General features: G+C 35.2%; 3 protein-coding genes across 5 annotated transcripts in view; 2 read left to right on the top strand and 1 right to left on the bottom strand.

The window, feature by feature from the left end:
• Nucleotides 1-18, top strand: part of LOC110418014 (uncharacterized) — a 20,203-nt gene extending 20,185 nt beyond the window's left edge. Inside the window, exon 48 of the mRNA XM_089783791.1 lies at nucleotides 9-18. Coding sequence (XP_089639917.1) covers nucleotides 9-18 — 10 coding nt within the window. The remainder of the gene's footprint in view (nucleotides 1-8) is intronic.
• A 33-nt stretch (nucleotides 19-51) lies between these two features.
• Nucleotides 52-1,972, top strand: LOC110418566 (NAD(P)-linked oxidoreductase superfamily protein). The gene is made up of 4 exons (XM_021431329.1): nucleotides 52-227; nucleotides 659-902; nucleotides 1,326-1,505; nucleotides 1,648-1,972. Exons 1-4 carry the CDS (start codon nucleotides 52-54, stop codon nucleotides 1,873-1,875), a joined length of 828 nt encoding a protein of 275 aa, XP_021287004.1. The 3' UTR covers nucleotides 1,876-1,972.
• A 374-nt stretch (nucleotides 1,973-2,346) lies between these two features.
• LOC110417771 (P-loop containing nucleoside triphosphate hydrolases superfamily protein) lies at nucleotides 2,347-11,847 on the bottom strand. Of its 3 annotated transcripts, XM_021430290.2 has the most exons (16): nucleotides 11,410-11,845; nucleotides 11,237-11,320; nucleotides 10,990-11,063; nucleotides 10,862-10,895; nucleotides 10,676-10,734; nucleotides 10,144-10,258; nucleotides 9,985-10,022; nucleotides 9,323-9,420; nucleotides 9,071-9,126; nucleotides 7,920-8,202; nucleotides 7,665-7,777; nucleotides 7,006-7,062; nucleotides 5,538-5,603; nucleotides 4,787-4,861; nucleotides 3,199-3,294; nucleotides 2,347-2,803 (listed from the first exon to the last, which is right to left on the bottom strand). In XM_021430290.2, exons 1-15 carry the CDS (start codon nucleotides 11,593-11,595, stop codon nucleotides 3,232-3,234), a joined length of 1,401 nt encoding a protein of 466 aa, XP_021285965.1. In that variant the 5' UTR covers nucleotides 11,596-11,845; the 3' UTR covers nucleotides 2,347-2,803; nucleotides 3,199-3,231. The 3 variants fall into 3 exon arrangements, with proteins under 3 accessions (XP_021285965.1, XP_089639975.1, XP_089639976.1); XM_089783849.1 differs by lacking the exons at nucleotides 2,347-2,803; nucleotides 3,199-3,294; nucleotides 4,787-4,861; nucleotides 5,538-5,603; nucleotides 7,006-7,062 and adding an exon at nucleotides 7,073-7,364 and having other exon boundaries at nucleotides 11,410-11,847; XM_089783850.1 differs by lacking the exons at nucleotides 2,347-2,803; nucleotides 3,199-3,294; nucleotides 4,787-4,861; nucleotides 5,538-5,603; nucleotides 7,006-7,062 and adding an exon at nucleotides 7,073-7,377 and having other exon boundaries at nucleotides 11,410-11,846.
• Nucleotides 11,848-12,639: the final 792 nt, after the last annotated feature.

The raw sequence follows: 12,639 nt of genomic DNA, 5'->3' as shown, positions 1-12,639 counted from the left end.
GAGAGGAGGTTATTTTAGCATAAGAAATGCTGACGGGATGGTTGGTTGCAGATGGGATACAGGCATCTTGATACAGCAAAAATATACGGTTCTGAGCCAGCCGTTGGAAATGCTTTAAGAATGGCAATTGAGGATGAAAGCATCCGAAGGGAAGATGTTTTCGTGACATCTAAACTATGGAGCGCTGATCACCATGATCCTGTTTCAGCACTCAAACAGACTCTACGGTAATTCTACCATACAGAAACGACCCGACCCCTAGCCCAAAGCCATGGAAACTAATTTGAAAAAGCCAAAAAACAAAAAAGATTAAAACTGAAACAAGTGCCTTTCTTGTCTTTGATTTGGTAGTGGTTTCTGAATTTAGCAGTATTTCCCCCTTCAGTAAATTGAAATGATATATGCAGAACATCGAAATCTTCACACATGTCTCACAGACGCCTGATATCACATGAAAGTACGTGTGTAGTTTAACTGTGGACATTTTCAGCTTCAAAGCAAGATGTATAGGATGATAAAAAGGATGAGTTGAAGAAGTTCTTTCTTAGCAAATACTCTAAAGGATTTAGGAAATACGCTAAATTAAGAAATGGATTATTTGTATGAACCGGAAAATTCTGAACTGTATTCAGTGTTTCACTTTTGATAAATGTTGTAGGAACCTGGGGATGGAGTATGTAGACATGTACTTGGTGCACTGGCCAGTGAAACTAAAGCCTTGGGTTTGCTATGCTGTGCCCAAGGAAGAAGACTTTGAGCAGTTAGACCTGGAGTCCACCTGGGCAGGGATGGAGAAATGCTTAGACATCGGCTTTTGCAGGTGCATTGGTGTTAGCAATTTCTCAAGCAAGAAGGTTGAACGGTTGTTAGAATTTGCGTCCGTCCCTCCTGCTGTTAATCAGGTACGTCTCAAAAGTAAGGAACATAAATTTCACAAGAATAAGATGACTAGCAGTAGGCCGTCTTTCGGTGATGGGGCAAAAGCCGAAATTAAACTGCCAGAGAAGAACAATAACAGACATCACCAGGATAGTAGGAATCGAGGTTTGAAATGAACTGATTCATATAGAACTGCTGGTGGTAACCTTAACTCCTTTAATTAATCCCTCAGTTACGTTGCCCTGAGTAATGCTTTCATGCACATTGACATGTGAAAATATAACCGGAGACAGATTAAATATAATACTATGGTAAAAGTCAAACTGAATGCAAAAAGAGGAAGACAAAGGCCTCCAGTAGATTTGATATCCTCCGACTAGAAAGAAAAGGGTTTCAGGGGTTCTAGCCATCATCATGATTAAAACTGTTGATGGGGGTACGTGCAGGTGGAAATGCATCCAATGTGGAGGCAAAGAAAGCTTCGAGAAATCTGCGCCGACCACAAGATCCATGTGAGTGCTTATTCACCTCTGGGAGGGCCTGGGAATGCATGGGGATCCACGGCTGTTGTTGAAAATCCACTCATCAAATCCATTGCTCTCAAACATCAAGCAACTCCAGCTCAGGTAAATCTGATTTCAGTCTCGTTTTTAACATCAGACTCTGTCTGTCTCCACTGAGTTGTAAAGCAGTTATTTACTCCCAAGTTGCAACTTGGGGCGGTAACATAAATAATGTTTTAACGAAATCCTGATCCCATATATGAAGGTTGCCCTAAATTGGGGATTATCAAAGGGAGCAAGCGTGATCGTGAAGAGTTTCAATCCGGATAGATTGAAGGAGAACGTGGCATCCTTCTCCCTCAAATTGGATGATGAAGATCTGCTTGAGATTGACAAGTTGGAGGAGAGGAAGATGATGAGAGGAGAGTTTCTGGTTAATGATACAACAAGCCCATACAAGACTCTTGAAGACCTATGGGACTACGAAATTTGATACTTTTGCAATTTATAAAAAATGTCAAAGATTGTGATATTATCCTTTCCCCTCTCTGTTTTATCCTTTAATTTCCATGTATATCCTGCTTACCCGATTAAACTATTTAAGGTATCCCTCTCCCTCCAATAAATTGTGAAATTATATTTTTGGCCCTCTTGTCCTTTTTATCTTTTTTTTTTTTTTTTTAAAAAAAAGAAAAACGTTCTCCAGAATAGAATTGTTTGTAGGAGAAATTTTAACAGCAATCTCATTCAGCACTGGGCAGATGTTAGATACAGTGCTTGCTTTGGTAGACGTTAGATACAGGGAAGATAAATTCACATGTCGTTGAACTGAGTTGGTGCTTTTGACATGTAACACTTAGAAAAGACACATTGCCTTCACGCAAATATACATGCCTAAAATTCCTCCGATTTCAGGGTTGGACTTGGGAACTAGACATGAGAGTTTAACGGGCAACTTCAGAACTGTCATCAACTCAGCATGATTATGATTAAGTATATAGTATTCGCATCCTTGTCTGTTGAACCAAAAATGCCATAAAAAAAGTATGAATATGCGGTTTAAGCACATTATACAACCAATTCAAATATATTTGAGTTCCTTTTCTAAATACAACATTCAACTAACTAGGATGATAATTTTCAGGATCCAACCAGCTCCAAATTTTGAATTCGTTCATCGCCTAAATTATGTAGAATCAGTATAGTACAGACTTTGCAAGAAGAGGAGGTTTGAGAATTGGCTCGCCTGCAAAAAGTTTCTTATCTAGGAGACAAATCCTTTCCAGTACTCCATTACCCAAGGCATTCCAGCCCAGTATTTGCAAGAATCTTGCTTTAATTTGATTTTGGAAATTGGATCTTATAAAGTTCAGTAGCTTAATATCCCAGGAGTTGCTTTCAGCATCCATCTCATCCCAGCTCTGAACAGATCATCATGAGGATCAATAAGAAAAGAAAAAACTTCAAAACAGGCTTCATATCATATAAAACAGCTCAAACAGGAGACAGCAGATTAAACAAAAGTCAGCTTTGGCTGAGAAACAAAGTAACTACTGTGAATTGTCCTAAAATTCAGGCAGGTGCTGAGAACAGTTAGATTCTCTATCTTCTTCCTCATTTCTTATTCTCTTTTTTCTTTTTTTTTTCTTTGATTTTAGCTCAGCCTTGTATCTTAATCTATATCTGTTTAGACTCAACTGAAACAATTTTCCAGTTTAAGATAAATTTTTTTATATTTAAATAACACATTAAAAAGCATTATCTTCTATATCTATGTTGCACAAAATTTCAAAATTATTTAAGGAGACATTCGTACCTGTGATTGCTCAAGCAAACAACTGCATGTAACCTATTTTTCAGCTGACCGCCTACCATTTTCATTGGACACTGATGAAATGCCTTGCTCAATGCACTATAGAAAGAATTATCAAGAAAAGTTTAACAAATTAGTTTATGCTGGTCGAGAAATATAGGAAAGGCAACTAGTGCTAATATTGTGCAAGATCATTTCAAGATACCGTATGACAGGGATGACTATACTTGTTATGACTGTAAATGACACCCAGCATTGGAAGAAAGATAAATATGCAATACCGAAAAAAAAGAGGGATAACAAAGAGTGAGTTGACAAGTCAAATAATTGTAGTTTTGGAAGTTCTTCCCCTCCTCCCCGCACCCTACCAAAAAAGCCTGGTAATTTCAACATTCTAGCCCGCTCTTATTAAATAATTATCCACCTACCATCTTACAAGCAGAGCATTAATATTAAACACCACAAACTCCTATTAACTCACATCCTATTTCAAACAGAAATGATACATCACCATAACTGCAAACGCCAACCAGATAATACTAGCTATATAAAACAACAACGAAAGAAAAGGACAAACCTAGCAGCTGATATTTCTAACCAGTAAAACAACTTTATCAGGCATAAGAAACAAGGAAAAGAGAGGAGACGGTCTCTGCAAAAAGAGAAAAAAATAAAATATGGAAAAAGATACAGTGAAGTGGCTGTTCCTCAACAAGCAAGAATTCCATTACCCAATCTACACCCCATAGAATCCAAGAAAATTGAAAAAATTCCTTCAAAGGTTTTCTCCCTAAACCCATTATGAAAGAGCTATATAAACCATCTTTTTCATGATCAAAGGACCATTAAGCATCTGAAAGTAAAACCCCAACCAACCAGTAAAGCTAATACACCACCAGCCCACTCTCTTTCCCATAAAAGATAAACAATCACACTCCACACCAGACCCATCCCGTAAATAATTATTAGCTGTCTTTCAAACGATGGTTATTGATCCTAGGCGTCTGGCTTGTGGTGGGGAAAACAGCAAGTAATGAAAATAAATTACAAAATCTAAGTTTCAGCTGAGACTAATTCCTGTTTCTTTTTTGGATATTTAACTTATTAACAAACTCCACTATAAAAGTCTATGAATGTTAAACTGTTTTAGTTTGTCATAATTGAACAGCAATCTTCCTTGGCCACAAACTGAACAGTATAACAATTGCTTTATACTGCCTTTCTCGTCTCAAATTTTAACCATGGCAACATTTCTGGCCTTGTATCACCCAACAAGCATGCTGTCTTTAACATGAGGAAACTGGTGCAAAGCAGAAATTTCCACTATATACAAACTTATTGCAGAATAGTATCTCACTGTGGATATAAATAAGACAATCTGTTTAGCTGAAGTGAAAAATCAAGTTGCATATTTTCCCATCTTCCAACTAAAGGAATCCTTTAAATTTAGGGCCAGTGAAAACATAATGGAGTACCAATAATGTGTTTGACTGCAACTTGCAAACTCATCCGCATTTTCCAGGTTGAAGAGGCTGTCTGATGGCCAAATCAGTTCCGGATTTTACTATTAACAGCTAGATAACAAGTATACCTGAAGAAGATATGCATGCAGCCAATCCAATGTCTGTGGAAATGTGGTCGCTGATACATTGACAACTGTTAAACCCTGTTCCAAGGGACAAAGATACATGAAAAACAAAAAGCCAGAAGGTCCATAAAACTTCAATTTTCAAACAACCAGCCATATAAGAGTTAAAAGAGTTGAGTCAAATTACACCTCTAAAATTATGACAAGTGAGAGTTCAAAAGCCCTGTCGATTTGCTTCCTCTTAAAAGTAAGGTAACTCATTACTCCACACTCTTCATACCATATTAAAAATTCTAGATACTTAAAATGATGGGGCAATCCAAGAAATTTGAAGCATAAGCATACACCATCAGCTGGTATTGCTTACAAAGATAAACCCATGAGATTATCTCGGAGAATGCTAGAATAAAACAATCAAGAATTCCCCTGTATATATACCAATGGACATTTTAGACATGGTACCCTTTCTTTATCAGCAACCTACGAGCACGTTCACCCAAAATATGATGCATGTAATGCTTATGCCTTCATACCCCACAGTCATAACTGACTAGAGACAGGGAGTCAGGCATACAAACATATCCTTTCCAACTAACACTGGTTTTATATCAAATCTAAGGCACCTCAATGTGATTTTGTATTGCTGTAGACTACAACACATTAACTTTTGAAATAAAATAGCACAGAAACACAAGAGGATAGGAAAAAATATTTCATCCTAGCAACCAATAGAAACAGGCATGAAACAGCATACCTGCGACTTGAAAGAGCAAAGATAGTCTTGAATGGTCTTCAAGTTGGTTATTAAACTATTTGTATCCTGTTACGAAAAATAAAAAAATAAAGAATTGATTTTTGTTATAAATTCATCACAAAAGGAAACAGAAAAGTCATTCAAGTAAATAGTTGATCAAATGAATGAACAATAAAAACATCAGTGAGAAGAAAAGGAACTGAGAGTGAGCAAAAGAAAAATCAAGGTATCAGCATGTGCACTTTCAATCAGAAACAACAAAGCAAAAATTTGGCAGACATGAACATGGTTGGAAGCATCATCTCATGCCTTATGGTGCCTCATTACACAGTCCTAGTTGACAAAGGTATATAAACAACACAACAACTCTACAGCTTATGAGAATTTTCAACAATTTACCATGTGCTAAAATTCAAGTCATTTTCATAGTGAAATAAAAGGAGTAAAATACTGCCAATACAAATATAAGGCAACCTATCACTGTACTTGAGATGTCACAATGTTCTAGGCAAGCTAAAAGTAAAGCTTAAACAAAACTGCTCAACAAGTCTACTGTTAACAGAAAATCATCTATATTCAAGGGAAGAAAGCAAATGAATTGGGCTGCTTTCAACCAGCTTTCCAGGACCCACTTTCCACACACCGAATAATGCCAGGGTTACTCTATATTCATCATATATAACTCAGTAACTTAACGAGAGTCCTTGGTTACGGAACAACTATTAACATTCAAGATTGAGAAAACACACTTCAAAGTAGCATAGCTATCAAATTAAGTGTTGTCAAGAGTGCAAAGTGCACGCTAGAAGCAAGAACCCTTATATTGCCTGAGGTGCAAGGCGCAAAAAAAGCACTCGCCTGAATGAAGTATAGTGCAATATCTGTCTGTGTGTCTGCGCACGCGCATTTGTGTGTAAAACAAGCTTAAGATATATAATTCTGATAATGAACTTTAAAGTGCAGTCTATTTTTATCCTACAAAACATGCAAAATTTCCTCTTTCTTTTTTTGGCCATTATGCATGATTTCCTTCTGGTCTCAAGTTTGTCATTAAATACTCAAAAATTGAGAATTAGAGAGTTTGATAATGTCCTTTTTTTACTATTAAAGGTATGGCTAATAAAAAAATAAAAATTAAAGAAATTAAAGATAACTTCAATCAGGTGGGCTTTTTTTGCACCTACCGCCTTAGAAAAAAGCACATCTAGGTGCACCAGGCTTGTGCCTGATCAAATGCACCTCATGCGAAAGTATCTAGGGCACTTTTGTTGTCTGGGACTATGCCTTAGCACCTAGTTGTGCACCTTAACAACACTGATCCAATTAAATATTCTTGACAATTCCATGAAATGTCCCCACTAAGCTGAGTGTCAAAAGTTATTATCTTTCTGTCGAGACAATAGCTACTTGACCTTTATTGTGAGCAATGCAGTTTGTATGGAATGAGAACGTAGAATTGTTATAATACCTTGACTAGACAATTACCACTAAATGTCCGAGTAAGGATCCACTCTTCTAGTAATGCCTGCATATAGACGAAATTGGTTAGAAAATCATGCAAGATTGAGAAGAGACATTACGACGGGGAAGGTAACATATAATCCTAATTAAAGGTAGCCACCTTCATACAAATGTATCAAGAATGACTTCACATGAACCTGATTACATCTTTTTAACATCAAAAACATGCAGCAGTATCTTAGCTTAGACTAATGCAGGGTATAACAGTCAAAGGAACTCATCTGTCTATAAATTTACATTAGCCTTCCCACCAAATGGCATCTTCTTCCCGCAACAAGAATAGTGGAAACTAATCTCCATGCTCCACTGAATGAACCATCTATATCATTGAGAATTTAAAAATAGGGATTTTCTTTTTTCACAAATAAAGGTTCTAATAGTATAGGTTCTACCAAAAGAGAGATTTATAAGGCAAATCAGAAGCAACACCAACATTGGGATCTTCACAAAATGTGAATTGTGAAGTATTGTCTCCTCCACATGCTCAGTTTAGCAATTTGCATGACATGTTACTATTTACTAAAACAAACTAAAACCCACCTACAATCTTTTCACATTACTATTTAAAGCTGGGAATATAAGAGTGGAAAGAGAAAGCAACCATACCTTGTGATCAAATTCAGCCATATTCAGAACTATTGGTATTATTATTGGTTCAGAGCCAGATTTTTCTTTTCTAGCAGTAGTTCTATTTACGTCTGGTACCTTAACAGTTTCACCTGCAGGAACACAACTCTGTTAATAAACTGTCATCCTGCACCTCCACTTATTTTCTAATACTGATACATGCACATGAAACAGTGCTTATAAAATGGAGCTAGATGCCATACCACACACAAAGAATTGAGAGCAAAAGTCTACCTTTATCATCTGAAGCAGTTGATAGAGCAATAGACTCTAGATATTCCGAGACTTTATTCACCTGGTCAGCAGACACACATTCATCCAAACTCAAATGCACAGGACGATTTTGGCTATCTTCAGTATGACTTCCAAATGCACTTGTGGAATTATTTTCCATTTGCACTGCAGAATTATCATTTGATGCTTTTGACAGTGGGGCCGCTTGATGTCCTTCAGGCACACTGATTGGAATTTTATGCTCATCTTCCATTAAATAAATGCTTGGATCCAAATGTATTCCCTGTTATTGTCATAAGAAATAAGGAAAACTAGCTAACTTCAAAGTGACACGCATAAAGTGCACAAGAACAAGCCAATGCTTCCCAATCTCATGCAATGACCAGGTGGAAAAATATTACACAATACTTAGCAGATTATAGCCTTCCTTAAGGTTTGCAGCGAGAAAAAAAAAAAAAAACAAATATGAAGGCAGTCTACAAATTCCAGAAAGAACAGTTGTCTGCAGGGTAACATGGTAGCAGATCCAAACTCAAACTTCACCCCCAAGAACAAATCATGTGTTTGGCATGCATGTGTATTCAAAGACGTACAACCATGCTCCTCTAGAACATCCATTACTGCCATATCATCTTATTTTAACCATTAAGTTCATCAAACCATGGACAACCATAAGCCAAGAAGATCAACAGAAACCTAAGGATGGAAGTTCAATTTTGAGCCAAAATAACTGAAAATGCAACAGACTCTGTACAGTACAATCTAATCATTCATGGACAGAAGCCCATAACCAACCAGACTCTAGGCTTATTTTAATGTGAAAGCTCAAAAATTCACGTGTCATACCCTGTCACGATCACTGCTACAAAGACAGACAACACATGAGACTACTTAATGGCAATGCTATACCACATCATAAAACTGTTTGAATTTGTTTTCAAGATAGCACCAACGATCTTATTAAAAAGTAAACAAATCAATGCAAACAAAATTATATACGAACCACAAGCACTCAAAACATAATGCACTCTATGGGCATGCACCTCGCAAAGAGAAAAAAGAGAGAAGAGTAAGCAGGGAGGGCTCCAGGATGGAGGTTAAGGAGGATGTTGGCAAAAGAATGAAGTTAGCAATCCACTGAAAAACCATACCTCAATTATAATTGGCTTTCCATCTTTCATTGCTTTTTTTAGATCCCCATTCAAACCTAGGAACCAAAAAACACAACACCAAATCAATGACAAATATACCTTTAAAATACAATAATAAAATTCATATCTCGGATGATAGAATACCCATGACATGTATTAGGTTGTTACATTTCTCTTTGCAGTCTCCCACTTTTACACAAATAAAAGAAAGATGAAATTGCACAGTAGCTAAATGGGAGTTTTAGAAACTACCTTTACGAACTATCCTGCATTCTCGACAAAATTCAGTAATTAACTCCTCGGAGGAGCTGAAATCTCGTGCCCATACAGGAGTAGATGCCAATGGCGCACTGAAACAAATAAGAGAAGTAAGCATTGTGTGCACCATAAAAAATATACATTAAACGCTATACAATCTGTTAAAAGTAGGGGATGTCAGGCCAATCCGTTGCACATTCAAAGATGAAGTTTCTATTAAGACAATCTCACTTTCCTAACAAAGATGGATAGAGAGAAACAATGAAAAATTAAAAAAAAAAAAAGGTTTAAATCTGACATACTATTCAGTTTAAGTTAGTGCCTTTTCTTCTACGTTTATATAGAGTAGCAAGTGATCAGGGAAATAAACTTCTAATATTGTAATCAACACATTGCTGAGGTAACACTTCTCAATTAGGAAAACCTTCCTATGATGTTTAAAACAAATCCCATGTTCCTAACTCCTAAAATATGACTAGAACAACCAATTACTGGTAAGATCAACTGTTCTCCTTCGTTAAAGCCAGAAAATGCATTATTGATACCCATCCTTTTATTTACATGGAGCAGTGATTTTATTTGATCATCAAATTTGAACATTGGAATAAAAAGCTAAATAATATAAGAAGAGAAGAAAAAATAGATTCTAGACATACTCAGTTGATGTGCGTAGCAACTCATAAACCATATCTGTCTGAAACAATTGAAAACAAAAATGTAAAAGTACCAGCAAACACAAAAACATAATGAGCCATCAAGGAAATATGGAAGAAGAAAATCTCAAAAATTTCAGCAGATAAAACAGAAGGCTGAACCTGTAAGACATTCGGCAAGTTTAGCCTCTGTGCAAGTTGTGTAGCTATTGTAGACTTCCCAACACAGGCAGTTCCACAAACAAGAATTACCAAAGGAACCCTTTGATGGTGAAACCTGAAAGTAATAAACAAGAAATATAGTATTAGAACAATGAAGCAACACTTAGAAGTTCCCTATAATATTTTTTCTCTACTACTTTCAGTCAGGTGCAAGCAATCAGTCACTGATAAAGGTTCCATGCAAGATCAAAATAAAAGCTATTCTAACATTAAATTAGCGTGAAGACATGCATTGAACCCAGACCTGTGATAACAGTAGATTATCTAGTGTAACAAACTGAAGGCACACATAAGACGGGAAAAATTATCGTTAGACAAAATAAGCAACCACTGCAATCACACAGTTAGCAGACTTTCTAGAGGTAAATTAGCTTTGATGTCACTAAACATTCATAAAGTTGTTGAAATGAAAATTTCGTTCCAGAATAAGCACCAGAAAATTGTTTGGCAAGATCTTGAAAAGCTAACTGACCTGGTCATCATCCTGTACCGATTGATATACTCTTCTCCATAACCTCGCCGCTCCATAAGCTGAACAAAGAGTCTGATGAGAAAGTTTGATGATCGAAACTACATTCAATCTCCAAGAAGTCTGAAAATGCTCTCCACTCTACTTTTCATCCAATATGACTTATTCAGAAATGTTATGAAGACATACCTTAAAAAGATTCGCTTCCAAATCAGACTGCGAGCTGCAAAAGAATAGAATTAATAAAAAAAAAAAAACTCCCACTAATCTAAATCACGAAACTAACAAACAAAACAGAAAAAAAATGGGAATTATACACATCCAGAAGGCTGTTGTCTATGAGCAGCTTCTTGAGCTCCAGAGCGATTTTAATTGCTACATGGTTTGGAATCTGAAACCGCCATGTCATAGCGATAAAAATAAATAAACAAAAAAAACTTTGAAGATATTATCATATAACATAGAAATAATAAGAAGTGAAAAAAAATTAAGCGTTTCAAGTTAGCATGTTTTAAGAAAAATTTAACATTTAAAATTTAAAAAGAAAAAGAATGGAATAGAGACCTTTGTGACAGTTAACATCCTGCTAAGTAAGAATCTGGATAAGACATAATAGTGATCGGCATTATCACCCAACCAGACCTTCACCTACAACGCCAAAAATTAAAAAAGTATAACCATAAAAATGTAAGCTTTTATTTAAAATTCATTTGCTAGATGGATTTGAGAGAGAGAACCTTGACGAAGTCGTATTTGGAGGAAGCGTTGCGAGGACTGGATTTGGCAGAGGGGAAAGAGGGACTCGTAATCTTGCCATCGTCTTCACCTTCGCCTCTGTGATTCTGGTTAGCTCTTGTCCGCACTGCAATTCCCTTGCCCTTGTTGGTGTTCATCATCATCTTCTCATACTCTTCCATTTTCATTTTCTTTTCTTATCTGTTCTTTTCTATTCTTTTCTTTCCTTTTCTTTTTGGATTTCAAAATCAATGCTCCAGGCTTCGATACCCTTCCCTCGCGTTAAAATCGCCACTGTCGATTTCATGGGTAAACCCGCATCTTTGCCACCTCACCACCTATATCAGCATCTCAGTAATTTCTTTGTTTTATTTATATCATATAAAGTCTGTCCAATCGGAAGAGCTTGCTTCATACGGCAACTGAGCCCGTGATGCCAACATTGTAACGTGGTATGCTATGTAAAGGCATTAACCTGTTGACATGTCGATACCATATGTCTCAAAGGCGAAAGGAGGGGTTAAGTGGGAGCCCCGCTCTCTTAAAATTCTAAAATTTAATCATTTCTTTTTTTTTTTATTTTATAAATTTACTCTCTATTTTTTAGAAAAAATTTATGCTTTCGTTTATACAAATATTACATTTTTTTTTTCATCTCCTTGAACGTGAAATTCTGACTTTATTATTAACGTACTAGATCAAAAAAATTTAAAAAAAAACAAATTATATCTTATCATAGAAATTTAATTACATAAAAATATATCATATAAAAATTAAATTAATAAAATTAAAATATTAAAAAATTAAATATAAATATTTAAAAATATAAATATTTAACAGATAATAGATATATATATTAATAAGTCAAATACTTAAATTAAAAATTTTATAATATTAAAAAATATACAAAAATATTTTCTTACTTAATTATGTAATTTTAAAAATATACATTAATTTACCTTCTTCATAAAAATTAAATTTAAATTCTTCTTTTATAAAAAATTTTGAAAAAAAAATCAAATTTGATAAATAAGTTACATTATGTTAAAATAAAATAATATAAAAATATTAAATAAATTTTTTTATTCATAATAATATAAGAATTAAAATTTATTTAATTTAAATTTTAATTGAACTGAATTCAAATTAACAAAATAAGTTGACATTTAATTTTATTGTTGATATATAACAAATAGCACGGATAAATTAACTAAAACAATCAATGAATAACC

This window comes from Theobroma umbraticum, unplaced genomic scaffold (genome assembly GCF_002168275.2).
Source record: "Theobroma umbraticum cultivar Fairchild unplaced genomic scaffold, ASM216827v3 scaffold_50.0, whole genome shotgun sequence".
NCBI classification, from domain to species: Eukaryota; Viridiplantae; Streptophyta; class Magnoliopsida; order Malvales; family Malvaceae; genus Theobroma; species Theobroma umbraticum.
Note: the sequence above shows the minus strand (reverse complement) of the source record. Positions and strands in the feature narration are given on the sequence as shown.